This window comes from Capsicum annuum, chromosome 2 (genome assembly GCF_002878395.1).
Source record: "Capsicum annuum cultivar UCD-10X-F1 chromosome 2, UCD10Xv1.1, whole genome shotgun sequence".
Classification (NCBI taxonomy): Eukaryota; Viridiplantae; Streptophyta; class Magnoliopsida; order Solanales; family Solanaceae; genus Capsicum; species Capsicum annuum.
The window spans coordinates 146234805-146252714 of NC_061112.1; the positions used below are offsets into that span (position 1 = coordinate 146234805).

At 29.4% G+C, this 17910-nt stretch overlaps 2 protein-coding genes and 1 long non-coding RNA gene across 3 annotated transcripts in view; 2 read left to right on the forward strand and 1 right to left on the reverse strand.

Annotated features, from left to right (window-relative positions):
• The first annotated feature begins 8250 nt into the window (after positions 1-8250).
• On the forward strand, positions 8251-9265 carry LOC107861397 (ethylene-responsive transcription factor ERF109). The gene has a single exon (XM_016706735.2). The coding sequence runs from the start codon at positions 8328-8330 to the stop codon at positions 9081-9083; it is 756 nt and encodes a 251-aa protein (XP_016562221.1). The 5' UTR covers positions 8251-8327; the 3' UTR covers positions 9084-9265.
• A 718-nt stretch (positions 9266-9983) lies between these two features.
• Positions 9984-11881, forward strand: LOC124896090. Its single transcript, XR_007052529.1, has 2 exons — positions 9984-10263; positions 11580-11881. It is a non-coding gene; the product is annotated as an uncharacterized LOC124896090 (long non-coding RNA).
• A 2657-nt stretch (positions 11882-14538) lies between these two features.
• The window catches only part of LOC124896306 (protein FAR1-RELATED SEQUENCE 5-like), a 3720-nt gene continuing 348 nt past the window's right edge, over positions 14539-17910 (reverse strand). The window contains exons 2-3 of the mRNA XM_047407861.1: positions 15393-15605; positions 14539-15327 (exon numbers count right to left, since the gene is read on the reverse strand). Coding sequence (XP_047263817.1) covers positions 14539-15327; positions 15393-15605 — 1002 coding nt within the window. The remainder of the gene's footprint in view (positions 15328-15392; positions 15606-17910) is intronic.

Consider the following 17910-nt stretch of genomic DNA (forward strand, 5'->3'; position numbering starts at 1 on the left):
ATTTACTACACACATATTTTTCTCAAAAATAAATTTAATTCCACCATGAATCTGACGTGAAAATAAGATTAATTTTTTTTAAAAAAAGGCACGTCTGGAGAAAAAAAAAAGCCAAAAAATCTTTAAATCCCTAACTCCACCCTTGCACACACTCTTTCTTCTCACCCATTTTTAATTTTTTTTCTCTCTCAATCCTCCTTTCTTCTTCATCACAATCACTCCTCCTTTGCTATGATTGATGAGAATAACTTTTCCATGATAGTTTTCAAAGAAAAAAATAGAAAAGATTGAGGATGAAATCGTCGCCAATCGAAAAAAATTTCGATGAGACGTTTGAAATTAATCAAATGTTATTGCTCCCACGTTGAACATCAATTTCTCAATTTATTTTTGTATTTCTGTTCTTTCTCTGTAAACTTTTATGAATTTTGCTCAAAAGTTAATTTTTTAACACTTTTTTTTGTAGATCTATCTTGTCTCTATAAAAATCTTCTTTCAATTTTGCTCAATTAATAATAATATATTAAAATTGCTCAAAATTTATTTTGATATCGGGTGGTGAATTAGTGCTGAGGCATTTTGATTTTTGGTGATTGTAATTGTGTGTGAATTTGATGATGAGTGGTGCAATTAGGTGGTGATAGTGTTGTAACTTTTGGTGTCGTATAACACAGAAGATTGAATTGAATGAAGTTATTGCTTGGGTGTATTGATTTTATATCAACAATGAAAGAGGAAAATGGCATTATGGTCGTTGGAAAATTGAAGAAAAGAAGAAGATGGTTTTGGACATTGAATAAATTGAAGAAAAAGAAGAAGAAGATGATATTGAATTTGAATGAAGTCATTGCTTGGGTGTATTGATTTTATATTATCTTACCGTTAAGAATATGATCCCGTTAATTTTTTTTTTCTTTTTGAAAATTGAAGAAAAAGAAGAAGATGATTTTGGATATTGAAGAATTTATTGAAGAAAATGAAGAAGATGATTTTGGACATTAAAGAAAAAAAAATTGAGCTCATAACAATGGAGGTTTTGAATATTGAAGAAAAAGAAAAAAAATTGACCTCATAACAATAGAGGTTTTGGACAACAATAGAGGTCTTGGATATTGAAGAAAAAGAAAAAAAATTGTACTCATAACAATGGAGATTTTGAATATTGAAGAAAAAGAAAAAGTTGAAGAAGAAAGAAAAAGAATTTAAATTAAAAAGAAAAAAGAAAAATTTATGAAAATAATAAATTTATTATTTTTTCGTATTATACTGATGTGACGCTGACGTGGCAGGCGCGTGTGCAATACCACATCATATGCAAGTGGTATAATGCTTTACAGGGTGTAAAATATATCATTTTTTTATAATTTAGGTGTGTAATAGATCATTAGTATAGTTTAGGTGTGATTTTGAACAATTAAAGGCAGTGGATCGTTGCATTTCCCCAGCTACATTTTTTTACATGAAATAGAGAATACATAAGAAATGCTTTCGATGTAATAAACCTACAATTCAGAAGAAAGATATGTACGGCAAGAGAAGTCAAAGTGAAATTAGACGTGATTGCATGCTTTAAACAATTTAGATATTTAGACTTAAATTTCAAGAGAGTAATATAATCGATAAGATATTATATACAGAATTAAAAACAGGATGATTGAAATGGAAAACTGTTGCCGAACCATATTATGATAAAAGGTAAAAGAATATTGACCAAAGTCGAATTCAAATTCTTATATTTAGTTAAGGCCATCAACATTATACTGGAAAGAAACCACGTGATTCTAAGGTATTTTTGATGGTATTATATGTGTGTTAGAAAAAGAGAAAAAATATTTTTTTCCCTGAACTTATTCTCCAAACTCACTTAGCACTTAAACTTAACTTCCGTTTATTTTACCTCCTTAATAGCTTTAAGGTGTACTTTTTTTACCTCTAAAGCTGACGTGACATTTTTTTTTAAAAAAGGGGCATGTTTATTTATTAAAAAAATAATTCAGTAATCTTATATTTAAAATATATTAAAAAAAAATAAAAATAATTAAAATTTAAATTAAAATAAAAAATGGACACTTTTTTCTTCTTTCTTCTTCAAATCTTCATCAACAACAACACTCAAACCTTCATTAACAACCTCAAATTTTTTTCACTTTCCTCCGTTAACAACACCACTCAAGAAGAACACTGTCCTTTAATTTTTTTCACTTTCCTCCATTAACAACACCACCTAAGAACAATACTTTTCTTTAATTTTTTCACTTTCCTCCATTAACACCATCACCCAAGAACAACATTTTGCTTTAATTTTTTCACTTTCCGCCATTAACACCACCCAAGAACAAACATGAAAACACTATTAAATAATTTTTTTCATTGAACACCATCTCAACTTTCAATTCAACTTCCTCAAAATTTAGATAAAAATTAAATTAAATTGATGATTTTGTTTTTGAATCACTTATCATCAATGAGATTTCTTTTAATTTTTACTTTTAAATTTTTTTGTTAATAAGATAATTTGAAAAAATTAATTTTAACCTGATGAAAGTATTTTTGTGTTTGAATAAGAAAGAAGAGGGTGGGGGTGGGGGCTGGAAGGGTAGGGTAGAGGTGAGGCTGAAATGGGAGAAAGAAAGGCGGGGGGAGGGGGGGGTGGGGGGGTGCTTGAAGGGGAGAAAGAACGGGACGTGGCGTGGGGTGGGGTGGGGGGGCTGAAAGGGAAGAAGAGCGAGGGGGTTGAATTAGATATATATATAGTAAATATATATTTTTTGATTTTTAAAATAAAAATAGTATATGTGTGAGATTTTTTTTTTTAAAAATCCTAATTTCTTACGTGGCAATGATCTGACACTGATTTGGCACTGACATGACGCGTGTGTAACCCACTCTTCGTTGTGAGAGTGGTATTCAGTTTTGAGGGGTGAAACAAATACACTTTAAAGATATTAAGGGAGGTAAATAACTAGAAGTTAAGTTTAAGTGCTAAATTAAGTTTGGAGGACAAGTTCAGTGGAAAAAAGATGTATTTTCTCAAAAAAAAATAAAAAATTATTATGCTTTATAATATCATCTTATATTAATTACCATCACATGTGAAAAAAACCATTCATTATATGTCAAGAAGTTCATTAAAGATGTATAAATATTAAATTTAAAACTATCTGTTTCCCAACTGAAATCATCAAATTAAAAAATCCAAAACTCACAAAATAAAAATTCAGGTTCAATACTGTCTAACATTAGTTACCACTGTTGGGGTAAAAGAAACTTCGGTAGTTAGTGAACTGTTGTTGAAGCTTTTAGGTTTCTTTCCAGAACCTTCGAGGATGACATGTTTGTAATCATAAAAATACAAGAATGGTGCGGTGTCAAGTGCATATTTGCCTAGGAGAAATAACAATTTACAAGGTTTTATGAAAGAGCCATGTCAACTAATTAAGTAGAGTGGAAGTGAACTTCCACAGTGTTACGTGGCAAGAGTTAACTCCATCAGATGGAGACACAAATGGCATACAATGTTGCTCACAACGTGTGCATGCAGTTAGTGATTCAGCAGCTTAAACAGCCAACCAAAGCAAATTTGAGTATACAGTTATACATAGACAACCAAAGCCAGATCTTATACACTACAATTTCTTAGTATAAAAAATTTTCTCCATCAGTAATCGGGATTCTGCTCATAGGCGGATTAAGGATCCTGACTGTATGAATGTCAAGTAAATTTAATGATTAAATTAATTAAAATCAAAAATAATATTAATAATATATTTTAGTCAACTGGTATAATTTATATAAATAAAATTATGAATCGGTACATTTATGATGCATATTGTCATCTTTTAATCAACAATGTTTAACAAAAAGAATTTTAAAAAATGATGTCATGCTGACCGAGATCAAACCCACAATTGACCCGCAAAAGTGTGCCTTTGCCACTTGCACTAGATAGTGTTTTGGTATTTTGAGTGGCAGATTTAATATTTTACTATATCAGTCTTACATACAACTATATATATAGAGTTTCCGTCGAAATTTGCGAGTGGCGTGCCACCTCCACGAGCCTTAATAGATCCTATATATAGAGAATTTCCGTCGAAATTTGCAGATAGCGTGTCACCCCCACGAGCCTTAATAGATCCTCCCTTGATACTGCTACATGAGTTGTCAATATGGGTCAGGCCCGTTGGTTGGCCCGACCCGACCTGTAATTTGATAGAGTTGGGCTTTAATTTTTGCAGCTCATTTAAGAACAAGGCTTTTTGACCCGACCCGGATAAGCCCGTGGCCCGGTGGGCTTGAGAAATGTGGGTTGGGCTAGCCCGTGGGCCAGCCCGTAAGTTAAATACATGAAACTATTTAGATTGCTTATTAGTATTTTTATTTGGTTTGTAGGATATCATGTCAAAAGTTATTTAATTTCGCTATTAGGAGGATTTTTCAGGGTGTTGCAGACTTGATTAACAAGTATTAACACTATGTAATATTTTCTGATAATATTTATGTTTATTAACATTCTAAAATTAAATTATAAAGTATTATTTTTTAAAAAGTGGACTGGTCCGCGAGGCCCGCAGCCCACAGAGAAATGTTGTGGGCTTGTTTGGCCCATCATTTTGATGGATCAGTCCGACCTGCCCCGTCAAACTCAAAGCCCGTATGAACTAGCCTGAAAGGATTGGACCGACCCATATTGACAACTCTATCTACATGTTATAGAGTTGCGGTAACAAGTAATTTACTTGATTTTCAAAATTGTAAATCTTTATTTTTCATGTAGTGCCTATTAATATTTTATAAATATATATTCCTCCTCAATTTATACGATGTAGCTTGATTTATTACACATAGTATAAGAAATATATAACAAAAAAATTCGAAACTACCTTAAAAAAGTACACCTTTGTGAAGTTTTTGTCACATAAACAACATCCAATAAGGATAAAATGTATAGCTATTGACATTAAATATTTTCTACATAAGGAAATATCATTTTTTTCGGACTGACAAAAACAAAAAATTTATTATAAAAATTAAGCCAAAAAAAAATCATATAAATTGAAATAAAGAAATATTGGATTTAAATTCTTGAATATGTAGATAACATATATTATTTGAAAATGAAATAAAAAGTACTGTAAATAACAATAATTAACAAAAAATATTTAAAAATTGACTGATCTCTGCTTCAGCTGCTTCAATCGTGATTTTAATGTACAGTGATGTTTAAAGAGGGTAAAATAGCACAATGAGATTTAAAGAGGATAAAATGTATGTAGTAAAGTGTGAGAAGAATAAAGTATAAGTAAATTTTATTACTATATTTTAAAGAAATTAAAAAAAAGAAGTATAAAGATTATTTGCAAAAGATTTTTACAAACTAATTTAAATATAAATAAAGTAAATTTAGGTACAAAAACGTGTATTTATCACAAATTTGCTACCAAATACTTCGCATTTTCTTAATATTAGCAAATTTTCTATCAAATATATGTAGCCATCTTTCTCAACTCTTTACAGTTCCTCAATCTTAATTAACATTTCTCTGTTTTAAAAATAAAATAAAGAAAAGAAAATCTCAACTCTTCCTTCTCTATTAAAAAATAACACTCTTTTCCTGTGTTAAAAATAATAATTAAACAAAACAATAGCGAATTTAAACTGTGTATTTTCTTTATCGGGTAAGTTTACATGATTCTTAATCTTTGCGATATTGAAAATCAATAATCTGTTGGATATAAGCTATTTCATTAGATTTACGCCCATTCTTTCTTTATATTTCTGATCGCAAAATTCAACAAGAAGTTTTAAAAAAAAGTTTCAATTGTGTTCCCCTCAGCTTAATCATACTAATAAAAATATTCTACTGCTCAAACTTTCTACTCAAAGATAAATTCTAAAACTTAAAAATTGCAATCCACATGTTCTACTGTTGGACCCGTGTTGACACGAGCCTTGCACTTCTAGTTATATAGAAGAGGTGGTTTCGACCACCTCTCGTTCAATTACCAAAAAATTTCTTCACTCCCACTTAATTACATATCATGCCCTAATATATAATAATTTCATTATTTCATCATAATGGTTTAAATATTTAATATATTCTATTAATTATATTAATTAACTATAACTACATATTGGAAGTAATTTTTTTTTATTTAATTGGCTATCATGTTCAAAACTAATTTCTTACCACGAATCACAATAATTAATAACTTAAAATATTGAAAAGACATATAAAAATTTTATTGACTCTCATTATTTTAGCAATGCCACATAAATTGAGGTAAAAGAAAAAATACTGCATATCATAATAATTAAAAACTTAAAATATTTAAAAGATATATAAAATTTTTAGTTGATTCTCAAAATTGTATCGAAGCCACAGAAATTGGGATACAAGGAGTAAATATATTATTTGTTAGTTACGTAAAATTATTATAAATCATAATAATTAACAAGTTAAAATACTTTTTTAAAAATAGATAAAAGTTCTATTCAACTCTCATAAATCATGACAAAATAAAAAATTATCTTAATTAATTACAACTAAATGTTTAAAGTAAATCAATTTTATTATTTTAATTGATTTTATATAAAAAATTACTCATTTTATTTATTTATTTATTTATTTATTTTAGTAAATTTAAATTTTAAAATTATTTTTTCTTATATAGAAATACTAATAGTTAAACTTAACTTTAAATTTTTAAAGTACAAAATTTATAAATTTAATTCAATAAAATAAATTAAATTTAATATATATATATATATAATGAATAAAAAATTTCATGGTATTTAAAAAAAAAAATTACTACAAATACTCAAAAAGCAAAAAAGTAAAAACACACAAGATATAAATGCAGAGAAATCAAGAAGCACCAAATGGATTATTAACATTTGTAACATTCAACATATTTCTAAATGTTTCCAAATTCTTGTTGAATCAACACATACACATAATCAAAATAATAAATAATAATTACATTTTACTATATCACCCTAATTAATTATTATGGTCATTTAAGTATTATGCCACATAAGTACAAATAGAAAAAATATTATAAATCACAACGATAAAAAATTTAAATTATTTTAAAAAATATAATTGGTTATCGTCGACACAAAACTCTGGACAAGGAGAGTAGCATATATTATTCAAAAATTACATAAAATTTATTATAAATTACAATAGTTAACAACTTAAAATATCTAAAAATAATTTAATATGTTATATATTTCAAAAAAATTACATGAAAAATACTAGAAATCACAATAATTAACAACTTACAAAATTTAAAAGATATAAAATATTTGGCCGACTCTTAAAATTATATTAGTGTCACTAAAATTGGAATAGAAGAAAAGTATTATAAATTACAATAATTAAAAACTTAACTTATTTTTAAAATATAATTGACTATCAATGCCACAAAATTTGAACAAGAAAAGTAACGTATATTAATTTGAAAATTACATAAAAATGTTATAAATTACAATAGTTAACAACTTAAATTATTTAAATACATATTAAAATAACATATGTTGAACTCATGCTAGATTTCGGATGAATTCTAGAAAACATATGCAATCTTTTTATTAAAAAAAAATTCTTTAAATATATTAAGATTGAAAAGATAAATAAATATCTTAATGTTGGGTGTGTGCTGACATGGACCATGCTCCTCTAGTACATACATAAAAGATAGTTTTAATCATGTACATATAATATAATTTTCTATCGAAAAGGATTATGGTAATTAAAAAATCATAAATTAAATGATGAATTCTATTATTTTATTATATTAATGATATTTATTGAATATAATAATAAATAAGTATTGAAATTGTATTATTCATATTTAATATACATTATTAATATAAGAATAAAATAAAAAAATTTAATTAATTTTATTTAAATATAATAAGTAATTAATTAATATAAAATATTTACTCTTAATAAGATGGACCAACTAAAATGAAAAGAATGGAACATATGCTACGCTTTATTGTCAAGTGGAAAGACTCTGTTTGACTCTTTCATCAAAAAGAAATCGTATGGACCCCTTTTTTCCCAAAATTGCCACATCAATATTTGCTGACATAATAGCTCATGTAACCAGGGACGTTCGCACCACGTGGCATACATCTGGGGCCATGCCGTGTGTAGTTAGTGTTCCAGCTCATCCCATCCATGTAATTAAAACTGAATATATATAATAATATAATAACGCTATAAATAGCATCATACACATACACTTTATCCATGTCAATGTTTCATTAACAACAACAAATTTCCGGAGAATCAACAATTTCTTACTTTAGAAAGTATGAATGATATTTGTCAAGATTCTCCAACTCAAGATTATAACTATACCCTTCCCAACAAACTGACTCAAAATCAAGAGTTGCACTACATGGTGTCAGCTCTCCGACATGTCGTCTCCGGTGCCGGCGATGGCCTGGCGGACGGTGAAGCAGCTCATCTCCGACATGTTATCTACGGTGCCGGCGATGTCCTGGCGGACGGTGACGCAGCTCATCTTTTACAGGAAGTTCAAAATGTAAGTGGTGGTTCATCTACTTCAGCTAATGCCATGCCACGTAGGAGCATTGTGGACAGTAATGAAATGGAGTTACAGAAGGGGGGGAAGAAGAGGAGGAGGAGAGATACGACGAAGGAATTTAGGGGAGTGAGAAAAAGGCCATGGGGAAAATGGGCCGCAGAGATTCGCGATCCGCATCGAGCCCAACGAGTGTGGCTCGGTACTTTTATTACTGCTGAAGATGCTGCCAGAGCTTATGACAAAAAAGCTATAGAATTTAGAGGTGAAAAGGCTAAAACAAACTTTCCTATTTCAGAATATACTGATGGTGTAGTTACTGAACAGAACAAGTTGCCAATGCCAGTGGTAGAAGAAAAGAAAGAATTAGTACAAGTAGGAAATGTGGTGAATGGTGATGATGAGGTGGGGGGAGTCGTTGTTGATGGTGAAAGTAGTGCTATCCAAAATGTTGATGACTTTTGGGACACGTTGGAAGAAGATGGACTTGTCAAATGGATCACTCAGGATATGTTCTTCTGAATCGTGTTAATTGTCTTATGGTTTTTGTTTGATCTGAAAGTATTTTTTTTTTTCTTTTGAGTTTGTTTGTCGTTTTGTTCATTTATCTTGGAAGTTTTTTTGGGTGGCTATAAAGTACGAAGTGGTAGAAAATATCTTGTAAGTTTTGAGTATTGTACTGAAGCATTGTGGTTGCAAATCACATATATATGTGTCTATATGTATCTTTATGCAAAAAGGTAGAGATGTAGAATAACAAAGGCGGCGTCAATTATCTTTTCCAGAAAAATTATAAAATCTATTCAAAAATTTTGCTCTAACGAAACAATAAAATAGTTTTTTGGGGATTTCTGATATGATTGAATAAAACGAGCAAATTTTAAAGCATACATTAACCACGCGCAAAAATATAAGTATTTCCTCGGTTTATTTTTATTTAACACATTTTAATTAATATATTTATTAAAAAAATAATTATTAATCTAATTATTTTATTATAATAATTTAATTAATTAGTAATTATTATTATGTCTTAAAATTAATTTAAAAATACGTAATTAATACTAAGAATGAAATAAAAAATAAAATTCTTTTGATGTAATTCAAAATAACAAGTATGTAATTCAAAATAACAAGTAAAAAAAGAAACACTTAATTAGGAAATTAGCAATAAATAATTCAAAGGAGGGAATAGTACTTTTCTAGTGAATTTTCTAGTACTTTTGAGGGAAAAGGTCTCCATTTTTTGATAAAGTGTCTCAAAACTTACGGTTGGGATAGCCCTTTTTCTGAGCTAGAATTTTGTTGACCAGAAAAAACCAGCTTGGCAAACTACTAAACTAGTACAAAATTGAGATTAACTAGTATCCATTGTCAGTGGATACTTAAATTACATTATCAGTGTGTATTGAATATATTAAGTATTATCACAATAAATAATAATAATTTTTGTTTCCTTTTTTTTTAATAGATTTTTTGAAATATTCTTTTCTTAATTTTTTTACGGATCTAGAGTTTATCCTTCTCCTTCCTCTCTCTTACCTCATCTATGGCTTCAAATCTTATCAATGTCAAAATATCAACGCTAAATTGCATATATGGTGCACCTATTTTTTCAAGTGGAATATTACTGCTTTTATTTTTGGGAGATACCATTTAAGATCTTTCATCATTCGTTCGTATGATGATATTGCAACAGAAGGTAAAATTCATATTGCAACTTCCTGTCTTCGATTCATCATCTTCTTCGTAGATGTCAAATCGGATTTTCTCAATGAACATATTAGCAGTTGATCTAATTTTTTTCATTTCAGTTTCTTTCACACATTTCCCCTATCAAACATAAATTATCTTTTTCTGTTGAATGGTACTTTAGTTACTCTGTTTTCAGAGATCTCTCTTAATATCTGGAAAATAATGTTGGGAAAAGAACACATACCATATATTCTAGATGATGTGTTTGCTCAAAGTTGTCATGTTTCTCCAATTTTTTCCCCCTCAACATTAACAACATCAACATACCTATTGAAATACTATATGTGGTGGTTTGGGGAGGATAGACTGTAAGCAGACCTTATCGCTAATTCGTGGAGGTCGAGAGGCTGTTTTTGGAGACCTTCGACTCAGACCTAATCGCTAATTCATGAAGGTCAAGAGGCTGTTTTTGGAGATCCTCAACTCGAGTATAACAGTAGAATATCATTCTCACAAAGACAATGTCATGGCGCTAATTTTCTTAATACTCCAAACTGAAAAAGCCAATACTGCTTCTCTGATTAAAAAAAAAAAGGAGGTATGAGCACATAAATATCAAATCAAAGTTACAGTTATTTAAAACTTAAAAAACGTCACTTAATTACACCAAATACTTAAAATGTGGGGGATAAAGAATAGAAAAGCCCATCCAATTATGCATTTAAAATAACGAGGATTAATGTTTGATACAAAATTAGTTAACATTTGGTTGCTGGCATTTTCTTTAATGTATACATCATTGTGTCACATGTAACTACAAAAGCACTACTAAAATATGAATGCTTGATGTAGGAGATATTCTATAATTTTGCTTATAAGGGTATTTCTTGGTTTCGTCCAATCATTAATAACTTGCACTACTTTTGACTAGACTTCATAAATGCAACTGAGCCAACGAAGAATAGAGGCTAACTGATCTCCTTCTAGTAATGAGGATATGCTAGTTATTATTTGTGAACACTTCGATTATTGTTTATCTTGTTATGACTATTGTTTAGGATGATTTGCCAGGTTGTTTTTAGTATTTTGCCATAAATGTCTTCACTTCTGTTAGTTCTTTCTACACTACTTTGTATTTTCTGTCTTGAGCCGAGGTTCGGAAACAATCTCTCTACCTCTAATCCAGTGTTAGGGTCATTACACTGGGTATGTTGTTGTACTACATGTGAAATTTGAATTCTGAAGGTGTTAGACATGTCCCTTTGCATTGTTCTGTAGCATAAGATATTTAAAACATGCTCCTCTTTTTTTTTTTTGGAATAGCCTGGATCAAGCCTAACAGCATCAAGGAAGCATATGAAAGCTGGTGTATGAGGGAGAAGTTCGAAAATACATCATAAAGGGTTGAAATGGTACCTGCTACAGTGCTGCTATATTTTGGTGCATCTGTAATGAACAAAATCGAAGATGTTTTCATGGGATTTCAACACCTACGCATGTACTCAAAGCAAAATGCTTATTGTTTTTGTTTACTTGGCTCAAGCAAGCCCCTATAACTAGGTTGTGTTCAACTTTCGGATTGTGTTTGCTCCTTAATTATTGATTGAATAGTTATTTTGTGTTTATGAGTAGATGAATATATCCCTCTCTTGTAAAACTCAAAATTGATTACACGTTCATGAAATGAAAAAAGAATTATCATTTATACTTAATGAATTAATGAATGTTGGCATATCTCCTCTAAATTTTAAGGCGTGCGCTAGATCATTTATACTCAAAATTGTTTGAATGGAAAAGGAAGCTAGATCTTGGTTCCTCCTCTCGTATCGACCATAATAATAACATATATTTTGTTTAAGACGTGAGTCTAAACGCATTTGCTTTGTAATTCGCATCATACATTGCAGCATCAGAGCGTCATAACCTCTAGATTCGAGTGACATAAATTATCTATTCAGTTATCTTCTTACTCTTTATAAGAAAAGTCTCCCTTGTTTCCTTTATCTTAAACTCATTTGCTTATCTATCCAAACATTTCTCTTTAGAAATCAATCTGTACCAAATAAATAGATAGAAACTTGAGTTGCAATTATTCACAAGATCTACTAGCAGAAAGAAGCATAGCAAATGAAATAGGAGCTCCTGAGCCTTTATTCAGAGAAACATCATTCTACAGATTAGCCTCCAGAACATTGAACTCGTCTATGAGCTCTTTGCCAGGAGCTGGTCTTCCTTCATGAATTAAGAAAAAAAGCTTTCTGCCGCAATATTGGGAATTAAATCAGACAGGATGTTGATTGCTTAAAACTTGAGGACATGAACCTAAAGCATAACAGGTGGTCTGAACACAATAAAATTGTGATCTCAACAAAAGCTAATACCCAACAGAAAGATAGAAAACCTGATTATTTTTAATTACTAAACACAAAAGTCATAAAAGAACTGCTTGTCAAGCAACTACTCTAGTAGACAAGTGAATCAGTTGCCTATTATTATTTTCAACCCAAAAGAAAAAAAAAACTGAACTAAGGGCAACATAATTATGTCTCCGGACATCTTTTATGACTTGAAACTCTAAAACTTCTAGCCAACTCGCAGGTTAAAAACCTTATAGTATGGATATGAAGCAGCTCTCATCAAATTCTGAAAAAGTATAACGTGAAGTTATTTAGAAAGACAGAATAGTTTTTAAATATATGAGAACGCAGTAAAGCAAACCCACTATAAATGAGGTGGGATATGAATTGCCGATACCATTTTGTTCTTGAACATATTCTAAATATGATGGTAGTTGCTTAAAGAGAAAAGAATAAACAAAAAAAGAATTAGTTAAAAATAGAATGACGCAGAAAGAAAGAATTTCTTATCAAGATTGATATAATTTATTAAAAGAAAACTCTTACCATTGTAGGCTCTGCATCAAAGAATGTTTCTGTGTTTTTAGATTCCGCTTCAACGTTAGTATTTGAACTGTACATAATCAAAGAATCAAAACATAAATATAACTATATAAGTCATTGAATATGAGTATATGACTCAAAATTTTAATCTACTGAATCAGATTGATACCGTCAAGTAAAAATCAAACTACAAAATTACCTTATTTCCTTTTCTCTTTTCTTTTTTTTTTTTTTTTTTTAATTTTGGGCTTCCTTTTCTACTTTTGAGAAGAACCTTTTTTAGCCTTTCAAAAACTTTTCAAACCGCCTTTCCCTCTCAATAAGTTAGGACGTCCTTTAGTAGCCACACATGGAGGATCAAGCAAATCAATATCTTGTCCTTTTTCACTTGATTTCAAATTCAGATTTGACTCGTTAACTTGACTATCACATACATTATCATTATCCTCCTCATATGGAAGTTCATCAAGTTCTTCACATAGTTGCAAGAGTCTGTAATATGCAAATTTATAATGCTTTTCAGACTGAGTTGCTTGTTCAAGAAGTTCAAGAGAGTGCATCATAATGTTATTGACCCATATAGTAGAAGATTTCAAATTATTCTTATGTGATCTTGTATTTGAGATGTCATCAACTTTTTCTTTGATCGCATATCTTATCCACCGATCCAATAAATAACATGGTGGAAGTGAGTGAATCTGCTTTTTTATAAATACCATAAGAACATGCCTACACAAAATACTCATAAACTCAAACTTGTGACAAGAACAAGTAGCTTCTTTTGATAGAAGATTCAATTTAACAATGTAGGCCGGGGTCTGTCTTTAAAATAAATGCACTTTATAGATGTGTATTTCATCCCAAACCTCAATCTTTTCCGAAATAAATTTTTGAGATTGAATCAATTCTTCTTGAAATTTTTGAAATATTTTTCTGGTATATATTTTGGTTGCTTCGTCCTTCATAGAATATAAAGTTTTCAAGATAGCCTTCTAATGTTTTGTCTTATAATCCTTCTCCCTTACTTTATCATACCTTGTGTCAACAATTTTAGCATATTGCTTTACAAATACACTCATTGGTGTACTAAAGTTAAGATAATTCTTAAAATACTTATTCATACTTTCACTTCTTTGAGTTGTTGACATTCCAGCATAAAAAGTACTTTGCACATATGCTGGAATCCATTTTGCATGAATTGAGTATATTCTATGCAACCAAGTATGTTTCTTCAAATTATATCTTTTCATTATATCATTTCAAGCAGCTTCAAATTCTTCAGGAGTATTTGTACAATGCAAACACTTACAAAACTCACTTTGAAAATCATCAAATTCATGAAAAACATGACTTAGATATTCAGGAATTTTCTTCTCAATACGTCACATACAAAAATGATGTGCACTATTTGAAAACACCTTTGCAACAACATTTGTTATGGCAGCATCTTGATCTGTGATTATGGTACGGGGAACAACACCAAACATTGCCTCTTGCCAAGTGTGAAGTAACCATCGAAAAGTTTCTTCTGTTTCATCCCATAAAAAAGCACAACCAAATAAAATGGATTGAAAATAATTATTAACTCCGATAAATGGAATAAAAGGCATCTTATATTTATTTGTCAAGTATGCAGGATCAAATAAGACAACATCTCCAAAATTCTTGTAAGCTACCCTAGACCTAGCATCAATCCAAAAATAATTACCTAAATGACCCTCTACATCCATTTGTATTGCATAAAAGAATTCGGGGTTATCAGATTGACGTTTTTGAAAGTATTTCAACATCAATTGTGCAACTCCTTTTTCAAGATAGTTTTGTCTTTTAGTACTCAAATAATTCTGAATATCTCGTCCAGTTAGATTGAGATTCTCTACACCTCCAGCCTGAGTAATCAACACTGATGCAATTTTACTTAGACGAATACCAGAATTCTCTAATAGATCAATAAGATTCTTCTGAGCCTCTGACTTTTTTCTTTTTGATCGCAAGAATTTTTGGCTTTGAGGAGAAGCAAGTTCATGATTATGGTTCGAAACAAGCATGGCTATAACCCATTTTTCTTCTTCTTTCTTTGACAAATACATCATCACTTTGCACCCTTCTCTAGTCTCATCTCGTTTTTTGTCACTCTTAAGACTTTTCTTTGAGTGAAATTTCTCTTTGAACTAACAAACTCTCGATGAATCATTGATTTATCTTTTTTTGATCTAGTAATTCGATTTTTACGCACTCTTAAGTCATTACGATGAGCATAATCAAGATAAAACTTAAATCCAACATCAAGTGACTGAAACTTCATACCGATGTAGGGTTCCCTAGATTCTTCATCACCTGATTGAGGAACAAAAGTTACAATTACATTCGCAATGCTATTGATTTCCTCCGAGGAACCTTCAGCTCTTTCTGCATTTTGCTCTTCTAAATTAAAAATTTCAAAAGTGTCCTGCAAGATAAATATTAGATGTTAAAAAATTGCATAAGTTTAGCTTAAACTAGTTTCCACTGCTCTTTTTGTGAATGATATGAAGTTAGCTACCTATCTGTCAGTTGATGACTAGCAAAGGCTGTAATAATTCCTTTTCTAAAATTGTAAATCAAATATTTCAAATTCAACTTTAATGAGATTTTTTTCTCATCAAAATTTCTTTCTTCTCCTAAATGACTTAATTTGGAACTAAATTAATTCGATCAATAAATTTAAAATACCAAATGCTTAAAGTAAAAAAAAAAAAAAAAGGTTGTCAAGTTATTAGTAAAGTATTTTATTTTGTTAATTAATCAAAATTCAGAAAATATTCAACAACAAAGTGAGAAAAATTCAAACGTTAATAATTTTGTCCAACCGTAACTAAAATTTTCCAATGATAACTTGTCCAGCCATTAATGTATTGCTTCTTCAAGTTTTATATCTTAAATATTAAGTGTGCTAGTTTCTTATGTAAATTAAAATTGTTGTTATTAGCTTGAAAGACACTTTTTCTAGATTCTGTAAATACTGACCATGCTATTTTTGTGCCAGTGGTTGTCCCAAATTGCTTCAATTGTATAAGTCAATTGTTTCAATGGTGAAACAATAAAACTAATGAAGAAGAAGTGTAGAAGACGATGAAACAATTTTTTTTATTTTTGATAAGCCAAGTAAGAATTCTAAACAAACTCATATAATTAATTTAGAGTCTAAGTTACCTTATAATACTTTTTTTATTAATATTATTTAAATATTAATAATTCTCCATGGATTAAATAAGGAAATATTAATAATACTCCATGGATTAAATAAGGCAGTGACAGTGTAATTTTATAGTACAATGTCAGTGGAAACTAGTTTTTCTCGTACGAAAGTATACTTCCTTACTTTCATATTAATTCGTCTAATCTAATTAAAAATAATTATTTTATATTAATCGATTAATATACTAAATTAAGAAAATATTAGCTAACTTCTTTTTCCATACTATTTTTCTATTTAATTTTTTTCGAAAGTATTCATAATTATTTGTAAAATTCTCAAAATATTTGTTTAGGAGTGAATTTAATATAATTATCTTTTTATAATGATTTTTTAAGCCCCGTATAAAAGAAAATGTGATTGAGTAATATGAGACAGAGTTAGTATCGTGAAGTTTAAATAACTTTTAGGCTTTAATGAAATTGCTTGTCACTTTTTCTTTTTTTTCCCCATGTCCTCTATCTCTCTGCCTTGTCATGTAATTTTTTTGGTCCATCATATTAACCTAATTTGTAAGACAATGTATATTTATTAAGAATAAATTAGGATACAAATCGGATATTATTTTTTTTTTTTTTTTTCTAAATCAAATTAAAATCATAGATATGAGTAATTGAGTCTTTCAAATTCATCAACTAGAAAATATAAATGAAGGGAAAACAATTTTTTTTTTAATAATTCTCTTAAAGATTGAATAATGAAGTTATTTTGGACATTAAAAAGTAGCTTACAAATTAAGTTAAAATAGACTAGAGTAAGTATGTATGTGTGTATTCGTGCATGTGTGTGTGTATATATTTCAACTGAATAAATGAAAGAAAATAAATAAAATTAAAGATAGCGCCCTGTGGATCCTTGCATTCGCCAGCTACATTTTTGCACATAAGATAGTGGATACATACAAAAAAGGTTTTTGATATAGCAAACAATTCAGAAGTTAGTTACTTGGAGATCCACTAGGGAATTGAATTGAAATCATATTTAATATGGATGAGCTTACCACCACAATATAACAATAAATTGATCAAATGATATAACAAAATCAAACATACCAACCAAAAGCTCAAATGGTCGAGAAGAGATAAAAGAGTTTCAGTATAATTAAGTGAAGTAGGAGGTCAAGAGATATTAATATGTCTATTAACACAACATACGTCGTGGCATATATGTAAGACTACATAATTTTGTGACATATTATTTTCTTATTTTATTGAAATAAAGTTAATATTTCTTTATAAATAACTTATGTCAAATATTGAGATGAAATGCTAAATAAGAGGGTTTGTCATATGGCAAGAACTTCTTCTTCTAACTTTGAAATTGTCTTAAATTTTTTGAGTTAAATCACTAAGGTAACGAAAATCCAAAGTTAGGAAAAGGGTTTAAAAAATGAAATGGGCATTAACTTTGTTTTGGTTTTTCATTCAGTGTTCGGCACCCGTATTAAAATCCGACTAATTTAGATTCGCACCGGGTAGGACCTCACTCGGGAGATCGATAACACTCCTTACCAAAAAAA

Excerpts from the sequence above, each read along its gene's own strand:
- LOC107861397 (XM_016706735.2), top strand. The coding sequence starts at position 8,328 with ATGAATGATATTTGTCAAGATTCTCCAACTCAAGATTATAACTATACC.